The 13,772-nt window shown below is 38.1% G+C and overlaps 1 protein-coding gene across 3 annotated transcripts in view; it reads left to right on the top strand.

The window, feature by feature from the left end:
- Positions 1–100: 100 nt before the first annotated feature.
- LOC117420814 (methyl-CpG-binding domain protein 2-like) overlaps positions 101–13,772 on the top strand; it is a 60,983-nt gene continuing 47,311 nt past the window's right edge. Inside the window, exons 1-2 of one of the 3 annotated variants that reach the window (XM_059024372.1) lie at positions 101–559; positions 13,167–13,326. In XM_059024372.1, coding sequence (XP_058880355.1) covers positions 444–559; positions 13,167–13,326 — 276 coding nt within the window. In that variant the 5' untranslated portion in view covers positions 101–443. The remainder of the gene's footprint in view (positions 560–13,166; positions 13,327–13,772) is intronic. The other 2 variants (XM_059024377.1, XM_059024369.1) reach the window with 2 other exon arrangements.

Here is a 13,772-nt window from a genome sequence, read left to right as displayed (position 1 = left end):
AACACTTTTGTTTTTTTAGCTTGTCGACATTTAAAACATCCTGTGAGAGCAAAGGAATTCGCATTAAATAATAAGAGGCATGTCAGGTTCAAATAATTAAAACATGAGTGTGGGTTGAAGCCCTTCTTTGGAACTAGTTGTTGTTAGGCGGGGCGGAGAGTTTCCCGTGGTCTCTGTGGTTGCCAGGCGCGGTGTGTCACTGGGAAGTGCAGAAATTTCGGAGCGTCACGCCGCTGTCTCCGCCACAGCCACTGCACAGTGCTGGAGGTATTGCTGAACTGTGTACTGCTGAGTTCAGACCCAGGGTAAACGAGACATACAAACTCTGGCGTCACTGGCGAGAGTCGACATTTCAGAAGTTGGATATCTATTATTTATATTTGTCGTTTTCTATAGATTTAAATATTCTTTCAGTTTGGGTAATACACTATAAAGTGTGTTAAATGATCATGGAGAGGAAGAGGATGGACTGCCCGGCTCTGCCCACGGGCTGGAAAAAAGAAGAAGTGATCCGGAAGTCGGGGCTCAGCGCTGGCAAGAGTGATGTCTACTATTACAGGTAAATCTGCCAAAAGTGGCAAGTACTGCGTGTCAACTTTAGTCATCCCGTTGAGTCCGCTGTTCAAATAAACTTATGTTAATCATGTTAATCATTAGTGCTCCACAGTGTCAGTCAGTGTCACAAATACATTGCAGTACAGTGTATATGTTATGTCTCATCTACAACTAACTACTAGATAATTATTCTTATTAGTAACCCTCGATGCTACACAGTACAGTGTTTTGCACAATTGCTGCCTTATAGTCTCTGTAATGATCTTTTAAGCTGTATAAGTTAGTGCAGTCTGTCAGTCTGTCTGTCTCTTGTCCTTTTATGTAGATATGTAACCAGTTGGCTTAGTGTCAGTGGCTGCAACACTTCTGATTAGGAGGTTTGGTGTGCAGCCAGAAGGGTTGGTTTAACCCACTATGTATGTGCAGTTCACATGTGAGTCACCTTACCTATTGTACCTGGACCATTAAAAAAAAAAATACTGAAGAACTGTCATTCCTTAATTTGTGAATCCCTAAAGTGACAGTTCATCCGTAAATCCTTATGCATGTAATGTGTCTGCAAGAAAACTGATTATTTGTGTCTACCTGTTTTATTTTTACATCTCATGTCCTGTGCTGTCTGTTGATGGACTACAGCTTGACCTCAGTGTTATAGTTCTCATTATTACCATATTTAACAGCATGTGGGAAAGTGCTGGCTTGGCAGATCAGTGTGATTGGAGAGTTTTGTTGAACAGTTAAATCGATAAGGTCTCTGTCACAGAGCAGTAGCTGTAGTTAAGTCACATAGAGTTCAGAAATCATTACTTATTTAGCATTTTGTTTAAAATGTGATCAGCTTTGTAAAACTGAGCTTTTAGAAGTCTCAAGTGGCAAAGTTTACAATTTTATTGCCACAGCTGATGGATTTGATGGCATTTTAACAAACCATGCAGTAGCTGATTTTAGGATAGCGACAAATTGTTAATTTTAATTAAAAAAATAAAATAAATAAATAATTTTAAAAATGGACAAAGTCTTTGATGTGCTGCCTGTACATCTGAATGGAATGGAGGTAAGTAAATGGCAGGACTGTGGCTCAGTGGATTTGTCTCTGTAGTTATTCAGTTTTATTACTCTGTCTATTACTTCCATCTGTTACCCGTGGAGTAGCCTATGTAAAATGATCTCTCATGTTTTAAGTAGATCGTGTTCCTCTTTTGTCGTGTTTGATGGCAACAAGAGGTATTGAGACTGATTTGCCCTTTTGTCCCTTAGATGATGGCCCTTCCAGAGCAGGGCTATGTTCAACTACAGTACAAATACTAAAGTCTTTTTCCCAATCATAGACTCCTACAGTAGTCATTACATTTGTCACAGAAGTCTCTTTTTAATCTTACATGCACCACTCTTTCAGTGATTTACAGTTACGGATCAACAAACCGTTTATGTTGGTGCCACACTGTTGGCCAGGTATAGAACTATCCCTATAGATAGTTAGACAAAAGGAAATCAGGAACATTTTCAAGTGTATAGTTTGACACTACAAGACAGTGTGTATGTACAGTAAGGGTGGTTGTAGGTCCTTGTTCCATGTTTACTACACATTTCACAAGTGCTACAGTAATCAAAACTTTAATTTGAATACAAATAAAATGTAAAAAGTATTAAAAAAAGACCTCTGTGATACTGTCTGCAGATAACTGGTTTCATGGGGATAATGCAGAAGTCTGATTTCTTATCCTTGAGAGAACCTAGTTTTATAGAGTCCACCCTCCTGAAGACTTGATCCACAAACAGGACTGAAGGTCCACTTGTAGCTTTTAAGCCCAGGCCGCTCCCCCAGAAATCAAGCAAAGAATTGGATTACCTATCTATAACATGTATGTCAATTTAAAGCAACGCTTTCCTGTAAACAGGTTCCCCAAGGGACTGTTCTTCCCTGTGAGAACCAGGTTAATTTGTAGAAATGGCCAGGGCCTCCGTTTTGATTATTGTTGCTTTGTCGAATCAGAACTTATCTAAACTGGTGCTGGGATTTCAAATTTATGAGTCAAGTTCTGACTCACATTATCCGCCCCCATGCAATTGCTCTAAGATTCTTCAGAGAACCAAATTGACACCCACACTGGCCATTTGAATGTTGATTTTCTAACGGCTCTATTCAAATGAAGCTCTGCTGTCCACTTCTCCTACAAAACCCAGATGCCCCAGAAAGGGGAGGGGGGAGGGCATACCTCAAATTAAACCCAGCATACGCTGAGTTGCTGTTGTGATTATATGCCGCCACTTCAGTTGTTTCCTGTAAATTACAGATTTCGCATACAGTAGAAGAAATGCAGTTTAATACAGCATGGTAAAGTTTGTTTTTAGGGTACTTATTCTGTCTGTCTGCTTGAGCCGACTCAAAGCAGCAATACGTTTCATCCTGTGACACACAAATAAGGAAATAGTTAGGCACAAAACAGTAGATAAAGAATGAATGCCATACTCTTGTTTGGTCTAAATTCAGCAATGATGCCATTCTTACGGTATTACCTAAATAATGCCTTCAAAGCTGGCATCGATTGTAACCAGCCATCTGATTCTTTTAATACTTGGATCAAATAAAATATATGTTTTAGATTTGTAAAATGCAGGAGAAATATATCTCAAGATGTTCGTATTTTCTCAAGATCTTAATATTTTTCACTACTATCCTGAAGCACACAGTATCTGTTCTTCTTGAGTATGTGTAAATAGTCTGAGTGAAACTGTAAAACATGCAGGTACTGTATGATCTGGATAAAGAAAAATAATACAGTGCTCCTCCTCCTTTTATAATGCTATAGCCGAGAGTCGTAGTTACAAGGCTGTGCTATTTGTGTTCCGCCTTATAAAAAGTGCTACTGGCTTTATGGGGTAAATTGCGCCTCGACAATGCTTATAAATGATTCAGCAGTATAAAGGGGGATACTTATTTATTTATTTTTTAAATCATTGCCCTGGAATATACCAAAACTGCTGTCTTTTTGTATGTGCACTGTAGTAGGATAACATCATTTTAATAATGCACTATAACGTATTGCACTGGTCCTTGGAGGAAGTGGATTTCACTCTGGCTGCTTGGTGCAGACAGGGTTAATTGTTCCCACGCTGACGCTAGCTATACCCTCCCCTCCCCCTGCCAAAACCACAGGTTTCGTCAGACCCACGCCTTTTCATCCTTGCTGTAGAGAGTTCACACTAGCATAGCGGCAACCTGCTGTCTTACTTTAAACACAGGACACGCTAAATTTCAGTTCCGTATGAAATGTACTTATTTATGTGATGTGTCTAGAATGTTTTTGACTGAAAGTTGGGGAGCCTTTTGTCTCCATTAATAATAAAAATTTAATTGAAAAATGGGTCTAAAGCATGATTTTTTTTTTTTTAAATGTTGTTTATTAAAATAAATACAAATAGGCTCCATTTAAAAATGAATGTTCAGCTCGGTCAAAGAGGACACCATTTATTTTATGCAGCTGTTACCACCGGGAAAGGATAAAGGAAAAAAGAGGAGAGATAGAAATACGACTCACCTTGCCGAGTAAATTGTAGCTGTTTTGTGTTTTCTTGTGAGCTTATTTAATCACACTGCGTTTGTTACCTGTACACTGTGGCTACGGTACTCTCCGGCTTTGAGAAAACTATAAGAACACAAGCAAAGTATTCTCATAGCCAAAGTGTTCTCTAAGACAGAGTTAGCCACCAGACACCAATATGAATCAATAAATACATACGTCTTACTTGTCATGACGCACGTGCATCAACATATGAAATTAACTGAATAAGTAAAAGAAAAGCAATAGGCAAGTGTATGTTAATAAACTATAATAATAAAGTAACAGACAAACTAACGTTAATAAACGAACTATCAAACCTAAATTAACACAGCACCCCTACACATTTAAAAAAATGCAGCAGCAATATACAAGACTTGCACATTATTTAACAGAATGGTAAAGCAACTCATCAGAACGGGACCCCCAAATTGCTTGGCGGCTTGTGTCTGATTTCAGGTTTTTTTCAGGAGCTTGTACAATTTCCAACTTTTTGTAGCAAGAGAAACAGCAGTGTATTTCACCATTTGTATACATACGATTGTGTAGCGATGAGGTGCACTCGTGGAAATCAGAATACAAAACGAGTCAATGATATGACAGTGGTTCAGGAAAGATTTAATAAACCAGTTTTTGAACAGACTGAATAACAGTTTTAATTTAAGTTTGATGACGATGAGTTATCAGGTTACAAAACAGTACTGTATCTGTTTTGAATGAAATGCTATCGGTGCCAAGGTGTTTTAAGCAAAATTCCTGTTCCTTTTAGCCGGAGCATTTACAGTGGGGAAAATTGTTATGGGGTGCCAACAAGGGTGTTCCCTTAGGCGAAGTGTTCTCTTAGCATGTGTTCCTATGCGGAGACTACTGTAGGTTTGTGGTAAAACCTGTAATGGAAATGTATTTCCTTCCTTGTGGTGTCCCTGCAACAAATATGTCAGAATTCAGATAGGGCATGAATTCAGTAGAATTGAGCAGAAATAAAATTTGCTTGATTTGAAGTGATTGGACTGGGTTTCACAGGTTTATGTGACATATGGAGTATTCCAAGCTATTTTGACACCGTTGGTTTAATCCACGCAGACCCCAATATAAAATAAGGGTACCGCCCCAGTGCTTTGGATACTACACCCTGCTCCATACACGGCAGCGGCACCATATAGAGTTGCTATGTATAACGATTTGGTAGCGGATTTTAATACAACAACTTTTTTTACGTAATATGCATTATACAAATCAAAAGATTAAATTTTTGCATGTGAGTGACACTTAATGTGTGATTTTATAGTACTCACACATTGTCAAAAGAGGCGAGAAAAATAAAAAGCACAGTTCGTGAATGAACCTGATTAACCTTCGAAGGTTTAAAACTACCTTCGAATTCCTGGCAAGTGAACGAACCTTCGAACCTTCGAACACAGCCCTAACTTGTTCAGAAACGAATCATCACTATTGTTCCTGGCTTAACAATGAGAAATACATTAATGAGCCTACACAAATAAATAAACCAGTAATAACAGGATTAGTCTCAAGACAAGGGTAAGGCATGCAATTTTGCTTTTTGTTGTAGGCAATTGAAATGTCTCAAGTGAGAGAAGGAACCTACATTTTTTTCCTGTAACTTGTGCTTGCTTGCAGGTTAACTTTTCCAGCTACGGTGCAGTACTAGCCAGCAGAGTGTGCAGAATTTCCAACCCTACCCTACGTGAAAAAATGTGTCAGTTGGTGTGTCATTGTATAAGATGTGGTGGACCTGAACAGGCATATGCTGAATAAATTGGACTACGCACTCTCCCTCCCTTTACCTCCCAGTCTACACAGTACATGTTAATAAGAGACTCAATTTCCATCTTGTGTGAGCTCTCATGTGCTTCTCACTGGTTGTGTTATGTTTTTTTTTTTTTTTTTTTAGTGAACAGTGGTAACGGATATAAACTCTGAAATGTAAACCATGTGAATTCTGTTTTCATGTTACAATAGTGGCAGTTCTAATACTTGTAGTAGCAGTTCTTGTTAAAAGAGAGTCGACTAGGGCTGCTTTGTCTAAACCAGGCCAATGGAAATTAATTACTAGTAATCACAGTTTGGCTGTAAATGGGATTCTCAGCTTTTGTGGCACAATGCTGTTCCTGCCAGACATAATCACAACAATCCGTACTAAACTATCAAAGTCAAAAGCTGTACTTCTGAATTTCTGTATCTTTGTGCCATTTGTGACCTAGGTAGAAGAAAGTCACCACCGAGTTTGAAATCCTGCCTACTGTCTACAGTACCAGAGTACTGAGCAGTGAGTAATCTGAGCTAAAATCATGGTTCAAGTATTGTCATTGCTGTAGTGAAGGGACTTTTTTGTTATCATCCTTCCACTTTTACAGGCTGGTGCACTCAGAAAATGTGCATGATACTTTTTGGTATGGAATTGATGATTTAGGATTGCATAGCTAAATTGCTTTTCAGAACACCCATAGGAGCCCTACATTTTACAGCAGTTTATTTAAAAAAAAAAAAAAAAAACTACATTAAAAATAATATTCCTAGTCTATTTTAACATGTGCTACGAAGTACATTAATTGTGAAATGCATTTTTTTTCCTGCCGTTTTTAAGGTAATCATCATCATCAATTTGAGTTGATGATACTGTTTATTGGATTAACTTGCATTGTCGCTGGAAGGACATCATTTATTATTGAGAAGGTGCTCCGACTGTACAAAGGGACTCCCTCTTAAATACCAGCTGCTCACAGCTGTAGAACATCAAAGAACAGCTCAGAAAGTGCCTCGGCAGGCTGCTTTGTAGAGCTCTCAGACGTTGTGATACAGATTGATACTACATCTTGTCAGAAGTTATTGTTATGGGTTACTACAGTGCCTGGAGAGTGACATCAAAGGTCCCCAGAAAGGAGACAAATGTTGCCATCTCACTGTACTTTGAACAGACGATTTTAAAGGGAGCTACAGTATATACAGAAAATCTGTTTGAAACACTGAATCACACAAATGAATGTGCCGATTATCATTGATCCTTAAATTTAAATAGAATTTCTTCTCAAACAATGCATTTGTATGGGTGAATTTAAATAGGAGTCAAAAGTAAAGCATTGATTTTTACAGTATGTGTTTTGGTGTTGCAATATGTTTAACTTTTTTCCATCTATATCTGTCTGTCTGTCTGTCTGTCTGTCTATATCTCTATCTGTCTGTCTGTCTGTCTATATCTCTATCTATCTGTCTATCTGTCTGTTCCATACATCTTACATGGACAGTGGCTATATCACTACAAAACATAAGACAATTAAACCAGACTTATTAATGATATAATAATTTCTCAAAATATAAATCTCGCGAAATATCGTTCCTTTGATTTATACATTTCACCTAGATTACATTTGACACAAAAAAATCTCAGGTTTCATGGTGGTTTTTAGTATATAACAGTTTTATTGTATAACAGTTCTGTAGCTGCATCAGTGGAACAGCCAGTTCAACGTGTACTCTGAGCACTCAGACTCGCACTGAAACCCAAATAGACGTTGGTGTTGCTGCACAGACGCTTGGCCTTCCTTTGGATGATGAGTCAGACACAGGATCTGAACAGCACTATTTCAGCAATTTTTTTTTCTTCTTGGTACAGTGTAAAACTATTAAAGTGTTTTGATGAAAAACAAATACCAGTTCTTTTTTCAGCCAGTCGTATTATGGGGGCCTTGCTCTAAAAGTCCATTTTTCTTCTGCCTTGCTGTGAGCAGTGCTGAAATAAAGCATCTGTGTTGCTCTAATGGAGAACTTTGTCAGACACTGCAAGCTGACCACTGCTATGCTTAAACCAAGCATAAATGAACCAGAATGCACCATTTAAATTCTCGGGAGACACTGTGCCTCTCCCCTCAGCGCTACGCGCCTCGATGAGGTGGGTGCCTCCTACTACCTTGTAAGTGCCACATACTTGAAAACCCTGCAGAGAACAAGAGTGACACGCTTTAATCTGCTGCTTGGACAGAGTTGAAAACAATTTAAAATCAATCTTGTTTGTTTCCATTGGCAGGAGATTCTGTAAATAAATGTCACTTGTTGTTAGAACATTTTATTTTTAGTAGGCTATTTTCTATTAATTAAGTATTAATCAGATGGTAAGGTGGCATAGTATAAAACTCTTTGACAGTCAGTATGGTTACATGAGATTAAGTTTTCGTAAAATGATGTATTCTGAAATACCGGCATTCTTTTGTTCATGTAAACGCACTGGTTGTTAACACTGGAAGCACAGTGGAACTCCTTGTTGGTGAAGCCTCAGAAGTGATTAAAGTACAGCAGGCTAATAAGAATAAAATCTGCTGAGGAAATTATTACCTAATTCTTAAACTAGCATTTGGTCTTGGGTTTGGAAAAAGATGTTGTATAACTCGGTTTGGTCTCCAGACACTTTATTTGACAGTGATTTAAGGACAAGTATTTTTTTATTTGGGATCCTCCAGCTGACAGTCTAGGCTCATCCATCATGAGCATCACTTAGTTTGGCAGGTTGACTGGCTACCAGTGAAAGCAATTCAAGTACTAGGACAATATCTACCAAAACTGCCTTCTCATAGGTGAACATCTGTTGATCTGGAAAATATCAACATGTAATCTCCTTCATGCATAACACTATTCCTAATTTTAATGTGGTTAGCACATCCTTGAATTTTGTTTCTGTGGCTAGAAAAATGATCATACTATATTGAAAATAATGGGTAAATTCACTTTGATATATGATCAGGCTTCACTAACTGTTTAGTGCGCCTTTGAAAATGAATATACCCCAAGGAAAATGACAAATTAGATGATTTATTCAAAGGTAAATGTGACCTGGTGTTTGGGAATTCCCCCCCTTAATTTAAGTCATGTCATGCAACACTGGGGGGGAGAAAGTACCCATGTCCTTAACGCACGCATGGTTTGTCAGGACTCTCAGGTTTGCAGGTGTCTGCATCCCCGTGACGCTCGTCCGTCCAGCTGACGCGGTCAGCCCCATTGCAGATTGCAGATTGATTGATTGATTGATTTGAATGAATTATGATTTATTAATTAAATATTGGAATTAAATAGTAAAACTTCTTGAAATGAATAGTGAGTAATATAAACCTTTTTATATAGCTTTTCTAAAATATGAATACACGATTGTTTCTGATGAAATAAAGGAGTCTTTTACATGTTATGAGCACTAAGGTGTAAGTTACTAAAGGAGATTTAATTTAAAACATCTGACATGCATTCTTAGGTTTTTGTGGCTTTTAGTGTTGTGTTTTTTTTTTTTTTTAATTAACTTTTTTTTTTTCAAAACTTTAAGAAATTAAGAAAAAAAAAAAGATTTCTGTACCATAACATTTAACATTTTGTACTTTTCTGGGACCCCAAAATTTCCTCTGGGACCTGCAGTCTTTTGTTGTATATCCAGTATAAGGCAAATACAAAAGTAAAACTAGAAGTGTATGACTCATCATGTCGGATTCCGAGAACACCGCTCATATCAGAGCTGAAGAAAACACATCTTATGACGTGGAAAACATTTTGTCTGCTTGACCCGAAATGTTTTTACAAACCTATCCTTAACTCCTACTGTGGTAATCTTTCAACCTACGGTGCATTTAGGAACGTGGGCTGCCTTTGAAAAAGGATACTTCTTAAAATGTTACTATGAGATGCATCCCTTTTAATATAAAAAATAAATCCATACGCCAGTTTGAAGTGCACAAAAATACCTCTGTTTTGACAGAGGTCAACAGAAGAAGAGGATAAGCAAGGAAAACAATGGAGGTCAAGGTTTATAGTGGGGGGAAGCCTCAACTCACATTGCCAGTCTGCCAGATCTGGGTACTGGGTCTAAATAACTACAGATAAACGAGTGATACAAAATAATTGTTCGTGCATGTTTAATTACCTGGTGGTTTCCGACGGAAATCCACAACCAAGGTAGTGTTGTATTAAGTTGTGCATTTTTTAGTCTGTTGCATAGTGTTAGTAACTGAAATGAGTTCATCTGTATGTGTAACAAGAGTAAACATGATCAAATCCCCCTTGAGAAACCAAAGACTATGTTCACCAAGAAGTGACTCGGGGCTCTTCAAAACTTTTTCCCATTGAGGGTCCAGGACTCAACTAAAGAAACTGAAGGTCCCAGAGGAGATTTATACTCCAGAAGTTCAGAACCTGTCCGGTTTTTAAATTCATAAATCATAATTAATATTTTGGTTTCTTTCTTTAAACTGCATCAACATAATTCATATCAAACTTAACTTGAGGGGAGCTCATTTTTTAAACATATTTGATATGATCAGCTAGTAGTACGGCAATTTAAGTGACCACATTTCTTTCTTTTACTCTATAACCTGCGGTCATTTTGAAAAAATAAAATAAAAAATAATCTGTACACAATGTCAGAACCAGATCTGTGACTAGGCATTTTAGTGCCCGGAACAGGCAATCATATTTGCAACCCCCACCCACCTCCACCCCTCCTGTTTTTTCCCTTTTTACCCATACTGCAATGACTTAATGGCATGAAACATATTCAGAAAGACATCGCATTTCCATCTATACAGTTAGCAAAAAAAGAATTTTGTTATTGTCACTTTAACTGTTGTCAACCAGCTTGAAATGCCGATAGGGTGACCCATTTACAGAGGAACTCTCCTAGCCTTAACACTTGCAAAGTTGTCTATTACAGCGTCGAAGTTTATTGAGCTGGTTAAAGTGTGCTCAAAGGAAGGAATCGCCAAGTTAAGCCCCCTTCACACTGGCATGCTTTACCCAGGTCAGGACCCGGTATCATGCGGGGTTGGCTACGCGATTTCACACTGCTTTTAATAAGCAGGGTTTACCTGTGTGACAGACATAAATACACAATGCACGTATCAATGCCCCTGAAGCAGCTTGTTACGGACGCTTCCATCCAAGCTTCTCTGGATTGAACCGTCTGCCCAAATGTTGATTAGAGCAAATGTTTCTTCATCCTTGCTGCAATCTTGCTCCTGGTGTGTCTCAATCAACCAAAATATGGCTAAACAGAACAAACAGAAATATCCCTTGCGTCATGCATTTTGCCTTGCGCAACCCGGGTCAAAGCGTGTCGACCCACATCCTGAGGTGGATCGCTGCTACCTGGGTCAACCTGGGTACGACCCAGGTATGTGTTTTCACACTACACAGGATTGCGACTCAGCCAATTCTGCCACTGTTGAGAAAGCTAACATGCTTTCTCTTCTCCCCCTCGTTTTTCTGAATTTGGCTCCAGATGGCTTCTTTGGAGGCATTTTGGTAATTTTATTTATTTTTAGTTTTTTCTCTGTATTTAAAGTTTCTCACATCGCATGTTTTTTGTAGAATCAGGTTAGTGGTCGTTAAGACCGTTGCTGAGGAAGTGATGCAATCCATTTTCTAGTGCAGAGGCACATGCTATCTTCAGACTGTGCTAGGGGGCGCTGACAAGAGAAAACATTGAGAACCGCAAAATAAAATTATTACTCGATTTGGCAATGCATTTCAGTAATTTTTCCACCCCTCACATCTTTGCGCCCAGGGCGGCTGCCCTGCTCGCCTTGCACTAGTTATGGCTCTGGTCAAAACTACCATTAATTCTGCCAGTAACTATTACTATAGTACAGCTTAATAGACAGTGAAAAATGCCATTAAACTTCTGAGCCATTTATTTCCATCAGCAGCTGCTAACATCTTTCAAACACAATTGTTTATGCTTTGGAAGCAGTCAGCAAGAAAGCTTGAAATGGATTTCTGCAAAACATAATTAAGATACTCTTGAATAATAAATGCTATGTTTTCTTCCTAGAAAATAGAGAAATTGAATAAGTTGTACCCTCAATATTCCATGAGTAATGCGGTTTGCTCAGAATTCCATATGTGGTCTGTTGGTGGCCTTCAGGCTTCAGTATCCCAGTGGTGCACGATGTGATGATGTTGGTATTTCCAATATCCTAAATAACTTAATACTAAATAAAAAAATATTCTACTCACATGGAGCTAGCTGTTCTTCAGTTCAGGTACCTAGTGCACAAAAGTAAACGTGTTTTCATACTAACTTTTGTACTTGATAACATTAATTTAAAAATCCAGTTGATGCCTATGATTAATAGGTTCTGTGACTAATTTGATATCCGTATGTTTCAATATTAACTAAATCGAGTTATTAATCTAATTGATTAATCTTGCTATATAATTGATTTATTAAACTGTTTGGATATACTGTTACTTGATTGATTACTGCCTTGTTATAATGTGTTTTGTTGAAGATTCAGATTTTGCTGCTGATGTGTGTATTTTCAAAAGTTTTTCTTTAGGTTGTGCTGTAGCAGCGCTCTGTTTTTGTTTCTTCTCTTTTTTTTGGGGGGGGGAGAGGGGGGGGGTTGGGTTTACTTCACAGTAAATCCTAGCGCTGGCACTGGTCTCAGTGAATTAATTTTGTTAGTTATTTCTTTCCATGTTTCGTTTCTTAATGTTTTTTGGCCCTGCGAAGTGTTAAATAGTATTTCCTGATTTATTTTCATTTCACTAACAGGTAAATGTCGTCTTTTGAATTTGTTTTCCTTTTCTTTTTGACCAGTGCCATAGTTGCATCAAGGTCGGAGTCTGCAGAAGCCGTAGCCCGATCTTATTAGATTTGCCTACTACTCCTACCTGTTCACTATCACTCATTTATCTTTGCTAGAAGGAAGTTCTAAATCTTGATTTTCGCCGTTATGAATCTATTTAAAATGAGATGCAAATTCTGATCTCTCCTGTATATTGAGCATTCATTTATGCTGTTTGTAAACTTGCGGTGATATTACAGTAGTAGTTCACAAAAAGGAAGGCTTATATTTGCAGTATTTATGAACATGCAAGTAATATTAGTACATTAGTAATATTTAACCAATCTGGAGGGTCTAACATATGAAACAGACGGAATCTATGCCACTGGCTAGGCTTTACAATACTGACCAACTACATAGAGTACAAAGCAATCTTAAAGCCACCCCTGGCCAGTTCTTTGGGTGCTAACAAACCTTTGTGTTTTTATTTCAGTCCCAGTGGTAAGAAATTCAGGAGCAAGCCCCAGCTGTCTCGATACCTGGGGAACACTGTTGACCTTGGCTGTTTTGATTTCCGCACTGGAAAGATGATGCCGAGTAAACTGCAGAAGAACAAACAGAGACTAAGGAACGAGCATCTTAGTCAATCGAAGGTATAGTATGCGTGCAAGTGACAAGTGGCGTGAACACATTCCACTGCTCTGTTTCCATGCTGATGCCATTGTTAGGTTATCGCTTCTCTGTAGAAACCATTTGCATCTAGTGGAGTGCATATTTGTTACATCAAATATATTTATGTAAGCCTCTTTTCTTGTGGAAGCATGTGTTTTAATTTTAAATTATTAGAACTCTTATTTATATAAAACTAAAGGCTCTATTTGAACAACCTATATCTCTCCAGGGTAATCCACAGCTGAATTTTGAGCAATTCACCCTGGAGTTCATTTCAGGATTGCCCCTAAAAATAGGCCAGTGGTTTGTCCTGGCGGGATATTAACTGATAACCCCCCTTGCCTAATGAATTGATATTTATACACAAAAAGATTTATAAACTACATGTACCTGGAAAGGTGTATAGTGAATACAGGAGAAAATACTG

This window comes from Acipenser ruthenus, chromosome 1 (assembly GCF_902713425.1).
Source record: "Acipenser ruthenus chromosome 1, fAciRut3.2 maternal haplotype, whole genome shotgun sequence".
In the NCBI taxonomy this organism is placed as follows: Eukaryota; Metazoa; Chordata; class Actinopteri; order Acipenseriformes; family Acipenseridae; genus Acipenser; species Acipenser ruthenus.
This window is presented reverse-complemented; position numbering and strand designations above follow the sequence as displayed.